The 6994-nt window shown below is 36.5% G+C and overlaps 1 protein-coding gene across 2 annotated transcripts; it reads left to right on the top strand.

The window, feature by feature from the left end:
• Positions 1–3707: 3707 nt before the first annotated feature.
• Positions 3708–6994, top strand: LOC147403165 (S-adenosylmethionine synthase 2). Of its 2 annotated transcripts, none has more exons than XM_086438648.1 (2): positions 3708–3867; positions 5532–6994. In XM_086438648.1, exon 2 carries the CDS (start codon positions 5541–5543, stop codon positions 6720–6722), a length of 1182 nt encoding a protein of 393 aa, XP_086294774.1. In that variant the 5' UTR covers positions 3708–3867; positions 5532–5540; the 3' UTR covers positions 6723–6994. The 2 variants fall into 2 exon arrangements, with proteins under 2 accessions (XP_086294774.1, XP_086294775.1); XM_086438649.1 differs by lacking the exon at positions 3708–3867 and adding an exon at positions 3874–3992.

The raw sequence follows: 6994 nt of genomic DNA, 5'->3' as shown, positions 1-6994 counted from the left end.
GTTTGAACTTTCATAGTTATAATTGTAGCTGGGGTAAAGAAAATGACCATGAATACACATTGTACTGTCACCTCTAGATTGCTATTTCATAGGTCTGACTCATGAGCTGAGGTATCATTAACAGCAAAACATGACACAGTAGACGGATCAAGTTTTTTCCAGATATGTGATGCATATTGTAACGAAATGATCCTGTTAGAGGAGATTTCATTTATCAAGATTTGCAAAAAATGATCAAATATAGGAAAAACCCTTATAAATAGAGGCCTGACCGAAGCAAGTATAAATTTCTTAAAAATAATAATAAGGAACTGACTATGTGCAGATTACAGGTTGAGCATTGCACCCTTACCTTAAAAGAAATAAATCTATTTTTGGATTTTATTTTTTTATTTTTAAGATCCCTTCTGATTGCACCTCACATAGAAAAAAACAAAGTCTCTTCAATGAAGAAATCTCTCCCTCTCTCTCTCTCCAAAATTTCTTCTCTTCCTCCAATGATCTGTTTTTTATTCAGAGTCTATATATTCCCTTCACCATTTGAGCGATAAATTGATTAAGAGAGACAGAGAGATGGTTGGGGTGACTTTATCCTTGATGGTTAAGTTCGCCTTCTTCCCATCCAATCCCCCTTCTTTGAAAAATAAAAAAATGGGTGTTTTCAATTTTTTTTTTATATAGGAAATTGGTTGAAAATAAATTTTATTTATTTTTGGCTATTTTTAGTAATAGATTAAATTTTGTTAAACATCTGGGGTTGAATGGAAATTGTGTTATAGTGAATTGAGCTAATTACTTGGTTCAGTTTCTGACTTAATTGTTTCAAAGTAAGAAGGTAGAGTAATATGAGACTGATTTGAATTTCAGAAAAAAAAAAAAAAAAAAGCACATCGTAAATTAATTTTTATTTTTCTTCTGATGATTGAATTTAGTGTAGTACAGTGGAAAGGGGTTTTTGTAAGTGATGCAGCTCAAATATTACTATGTAATATGTAACTATTTGGTCTCTTGATGATCTATAACTAGTTAGCATCTAGTGATAATAATCAAGTAGATACCCGTTTTGTTTATGTAGTCATGCTTATCTCATTTTTACAATATCTAAAAAAAAAAAAAAAAGGTTAAACCATTTTTGGTGATCGATGCAAGACGTGGCGCCACATCTCCACGTATTAAAAAATGGGGGAAGTTGGAACGATGATGATAGTTGGTTGGCTTCTTCGCTAACACTTTCGCGTTTGTTTTCTTCGTCTGGTTTTGCTTTTCGTTTAGCTCTCGTTTGCTCGCATTTGGTTTTTCATCACCAACCCCGATAACCGGTAAAATCGGTTGTTAGTTGTCTTATCATTTCTTCCAGTAGAGATTTGCTGTTAAAGAAAGTGACGATGTTAAGCTGTCAACGTAAATTAGCCACGTGTCACCACAAATCGCTAAATACAGCTGCTTTGGAAAGCCACTTGTCGCTAAGAGCTACGTCATTAAAGCTCTGATGTGGTTTTCGGCTTAGCTGCTTAGATTAGTTGCGATGAAACTAGTTAAATATTGCAAGTCAAAATGTTTGGTTGCCAACCTTCCCTGCTTTTCAAAGATTGGTACTCGGTAAAATTCTCTCTAGTTGGAGAAAAAAGCCATCGCATTTGGTCGTACAACGAGACAATAGATTCTTGGTCCTATTACGACCTTGTCACGGTACTTCAATTCAAAGAGTTGACCAAACATAACTTGGATTTGACTCAGATAAATTTAATCTAACTAAAACGTGATACTTAAATATGTGTGTATTGCACACCAATGAATCATTAAAGGTTTGGAGAGATTTATGGTTCCATGTATGAGTTCCATCATAGTGATTGGTGTAGCCGAGAGGCAAAGTAGGCTCATAGGGAAATGAGAGGAACTAAGAAGTTACTCGAAGATTTACCATGAATGAAAGCCAACTTGGTATGTTAGGGTGTGCAACAAAAACAATATAAAGGATTTTAAGGAAAAAGTTTATAAAAAAAAAAAAAGTCAAAACTATTTATTTAAGTCTACAATGTTATATGTATTCTATTCTTATTTTTTTGAGTTATGATAATTTGACAACAACCTCATTTACCTCGGGATATACAAAAAAGATTTTATGATTTTATGTATCCCAATGCAAATGATCTATGGTTATGTGAGAGGGGGGGGGGGGGGTATGTCAGAATGAGGCGTCAGAAAATCAATAGTCTATTTTTTTTTTTTTTTTCATTTGAAGTTGAGAGTGAAGAGATGAAAAGGAAAGAAGAAATGCAATAACTTTAATGAACATTAAGGAATCCGCTAATGGATTAGGAGTCCTACAATGGTGTTAATGTTTATATCACCATTCCAACAATCTTGAAGCATGGTCAATAGTCTTACCATTTTTCGATACATACGACATCCCAATAAAAATCACAATTTACGAGTTGGTTTCACAAATCTTATATACTTTGACTGAAACAAGATTTTAGAGTGAGATTTAAATAAATTGGTAGTTAATTAATTTATTGGACATATCTACTAAGCATCAAAATGGTTATAAGAAAAGGTAATATAAATGCATATACTAACATAAGATGAGTTAAATGTTAATTAAATTTCAACCTCTAACCCCAAAACAAAACAAAAATTGATTTCTTTACTTTAGGAAATCCTTTAAAATCTATAATAGAAACTTGCATCCTGATTTTTAAACAAGATTCTATCCCCTTCAAACTTCAAGAAAAATGTAGGATTTTTTTTCCTCGGTAAGTTGAACACTAGATTAGTTTAGAAAGAAAAACCAAAGGATTTTATCAACATGTAAAAGTTATGGCCTTGAAAAATATATCTTAAAATTTGAGAACTTTGAAACAATGTACTTTTGAGAAAAAAAATTGTGAGTTTTTTCTAGAGATTATGATCGAGGGTATTTAGATCATTTACTATTAGTTTCTTAAAGAACTTCGTCAATATAATATTTTTTGTGCAATACATTTCATGTCTTTATCATGAGATAAAAAAATAGGAAAATGTTGAAGTAACATTAAAATTGACATCAATTCTCACATTGCGGACATGGATGTATATGTATGGAATCATAAAAATGCTTGTCTCCACATCAGCAATAAGAGAATCGATATTAATTGTAATGTTACTCGGCATGATTTAGAAAGATAAGGGTAGTGTCATGTGTCAAGTTGGCAAATGGTATAAAACTCCACCTCCTAGCATGATTCCAATTTATTAATCTATTAGAAGAGATCATGATCAAGGATTGGAAGTAATTTTAAATATTTTTAAAATATTAAAATAATGAAAAGAGGAAGGCAGTGTGGCACAATGAGTTTTGCCGGGAATCTAACGCGTCCCTTAATGCAGATGGGCCCATCAGTTTCTTGCAAATCAAAATGTCGGCTGCAACGAAAAGACAAAAACACCCTTAACATATCACCATATAGAACTATCGTAGACAGGACATTTGAGTCATTTCATTCAAACTAGCCAAGCCTAATCACTTGCGCGGCTGAGCCGACAACCAGTTTGGGTAGGTGGATTACCGGTATTTGCCAGTAAACCTTACGGACAGCAATTACAAGGAGGATTCGGAGGAAACGTCGTTGTCGCACACCGACTCCAACAAATCTAAAACGCATGATTCTCATCAAATCCAACGGCTAATATTTGACGGTGGACGAAAGATCAGCCGTTGGATCTGGATTCCTTTAAGCGAGAAATGAATCTAGTCAAAATAACGTTTTAGGGCAATCTTCTATAAATACGGGCGTGTAGGCTAAAGGTAAGACTCGTAGTGTTCCAGGAAAGAAGGGAAAAGACCAGATCTGTTGCGAAACAAGCTGTAGGGCTGCTCTCATCAAGGTTGTTCTCCCTTTCTTTCTTCCTAGATTATCGTCGATTTGAGGGGAAATATCGTTGTTTTTTTCCTTTACAAATCTTTGTTTTGGGAGAAATGTTGCGTTTTCTGCTCTAATTAACTGGATCTGGTCTGAAACTCTGAGTCCTTGTTTTATTGGTGTAGTTTTCGGTTATTTTGATGGGAAAATCGGTTTTCTGTTTGTTTTCTTGAAGTTTGGTCGAAATATCAGTAGATCTGACTTTTTTTGCGAGTTTTTTTAAATCTGATTGCGTTTTTGAGTTTATAGGCGTTGAGTTTTACTGGATCTGGATGTATATGTTGAGTGATTTGCGTTGAAAATTTAAGGATCTGATGATTATGTAGATTTTGTTAGTGTTGCTAATTCATTTCGAGATGAATGCGGTTTTTTGAACGAACTGTAGAGATTTTATCCAGAAACTCGGTTAATTAACACTTGTTTTCTGCACTTCGTGATCTATCCGAATTCTGAAGTAGACCTGATCCGATAATCGACTCATCTTGTGTTACATGATGTTGATGCTTCAGGTTCTACTTATATAATTTCGGTAGATTTAATGGACTTTTAAGTTCTACTTCTATTTTTATTTTATTTTTTCTGTTCAACTTGATAAAAATATCGTGGATGTTTATAAATGAAGTTTAAAACTGGCAGATCTGTTGGTGTTCTCTGCTCAGATTGCTTTGTTTAGGCGAGGTTGAGTGTGGAGTTCAGATCTGTCACTTTCATAACGTTTCATTGTCTTTCTTCCCTATCTCCTCTGTTCCTCATCCATTCTGCTTCTTAAGCTCACTAGAAATTGCCCAAAAGTGCTTCAGAGACAGAGATCTTCACTTTTTGTTAGAATATTAGTCTTTAATTGCTTCATTCAGAATCAAGGTTTTAAAACTCGTTGGAGTCATCTTGTCTGCGTATCAATCCATTTAACTTGGTGTACAATTATATATTAATAATTTATTTATATATAAATAATTATATTTTTTATTATAAAACAAAGTGGATTAGAAGATCCTTAGTCACAATACTTTCTTTAGATGATAAATGTTTAAATTATTAATAAAAATTAGTTATTTTAAATAAAAAATGTAAAAAACCCGATTGACTTGGTCAAGTTTTACCAACAGGCAACAGGCAACAGTCGATATTTTCAAAATATTGCCTGAGTCATCTCCATTATCAAACAAGACAATTTTGGTATGATTCATGTTGGATGATATCCTGTTCATTCTTGACCGAAGTCATCTCGGTGGATGAGATCCAAAACCACGTTTAGAAGACTACTATTATATTGACTTCTTTATACTTAACTCTCCTGAAAATTTTGTGCTATTCATGGATTTATATTATATTTTTCATGGATCTGCTCGTTTATATACTCTTATATGATTTTCTGCCTGAAAGTATTCTTTGTCCCACCTATATGGGAAATTGATTAATAGTGCCCTAATTCGCTTGTTGAATTATGTATTTATTGTTGAGCAAGAGTTGAATGTTTTATTTCTCTATAGGATTCCATTATTCAGAATGGTTTTGGATTTGATGGATTGAATGGGAATGGGAATGTACTTTGATTATTTTCCCTTTGAGGAAAGCATTCAAGGCACTGTGAGTGAGTTTCCCTAACGTTGTCTTCTTCTATTTATGCAGCTTGATAGAATGGAGACCTTCCTATTCACCTCTGAATCTGTGAACGAGGGCCACCCCGACAAGCTGTGCGACCAGATCTCTGATGCGGTCCTTGATGCCTGCCTTGAGCAGGACCCCGATAGCAAAGTGGCTTGTGAGACTTGCACCAAGACTAACATGGTGATGATCTTTGGAGAGATCACAACCAAGGCCAACATCAACTATGAGAAGATTGTGCGTGACACCTGCCGTGAAATTGGGTTTGTGTCTGATGACGTTGGTCTTGACGCCAACAACTGCAAGGTTTTGGTCAACATAGAGCAACAAAGCCCTGATATTGCCCAGGGTGTCCATGGCCATCTCAGCAAGCGGCCCGAGGAGATTGGTGCTGGTGACCAAGGCCACATGTTTGGCTATGCCACCGATGAGACTCCCGAGTTGATGCCTCTAAGTCATGTCCTTGCCACCAAGCTTGGGGCCCGCCTTACTGAGGTCCGCAAGAACGGTACCTGCCCTTGGTTGAGACCTGATGGCAAGACTCAAGTCACTGTCGAGTACGAGAATGACAAGGGTGCCATGGTCCCCATCCGTGTGCACACCGTCCTCATCTCCACTCAACATGATGAGACCGTAACCAACGATGAGATTGCAGCTGATCTCAAGGAGCACGTTATCAAGCCTGTCATCCCTGAGAAGTATCTCGATGAAAAGACAATCTTCCACCTCAACCCATCTGGTCGTTTCGTTATTGGTGGTCCTCATGGTGATGCTGGTCTCACTGGACGCAAAATTATCATTGACACTTATGGTGGTTGGGGAGCTCATGGTGGTGGTGCCTTCTCCGGGAAGGACCCCACCAAGGTGGATAGGAGTGGAGCGTATATAGTAAGGCAGGCTGCTAAGAGCATTGTCGCCAATGGGCTTGCCCGTCGGTGCATCGTTCAGGTCTCATATGCCATTGGTGTTCCTGAACCCTTGTCGGTGTTTGTTGACACATACGGCACAGGAAAGATCCCAGACAAGGAGATCCTCAAGATTGTGAAAGAGACCTTCGACTTCAGGCCTGGTATGATTTCCATCAACCTCGATCTCAAGAGGGGAGGGAATGGAAGGTTTTTGAAGACAGCGGCCTATGGTCACTTTGGCAGGGAAGACCCTGACTTCACATGGGAGGTTGTGAAGACCCTCAAGTGGGAGAAGCCCCAAGCTTAAGAAGATCAAGGAATTGTACCCTGCTCCCAATTTATCGCATTATTGACGCTGCCGTCTATTAGTAATTAAGATTTGCTTGCAGTGGAGCTGCTATCGATTGAAAGAATTGGTCCAAGTGCTATTTACTTTTTTATGCATTATTCTTTTTTCTCTTTTTTCTTTTTTCCTTTCGTTTGTGATTTGGCGCAGCTCGTTGAAAACAAAGTCTACAGCAATGTAATGTGTTGGTTAATTAACTGAGAGCTAAGACAATTTATTTGTTTCTAGTAACA

This window comes from Akebia trifoliata, chromosome 4, assembly GCF_017979445.1.
Source record: "Akebia trifoliata isolate Shusen 1 chromosome 4, ASM1797944v1, whole genome shotgun sequence".
Taxonomy (NCBI): domain Eukaryota; kingdom Viridiplantae; phylum Streptophyta; class Magnoliopsida; order Ranunculales; family Lardizabalaceae; genus Akebia; species Akebia trifoliata.
The sequence above is the reverse complement of the archived record's forward strand: the minus strand, read 5'-3'. Positions and strand labels throughout refer to the sequence as shown.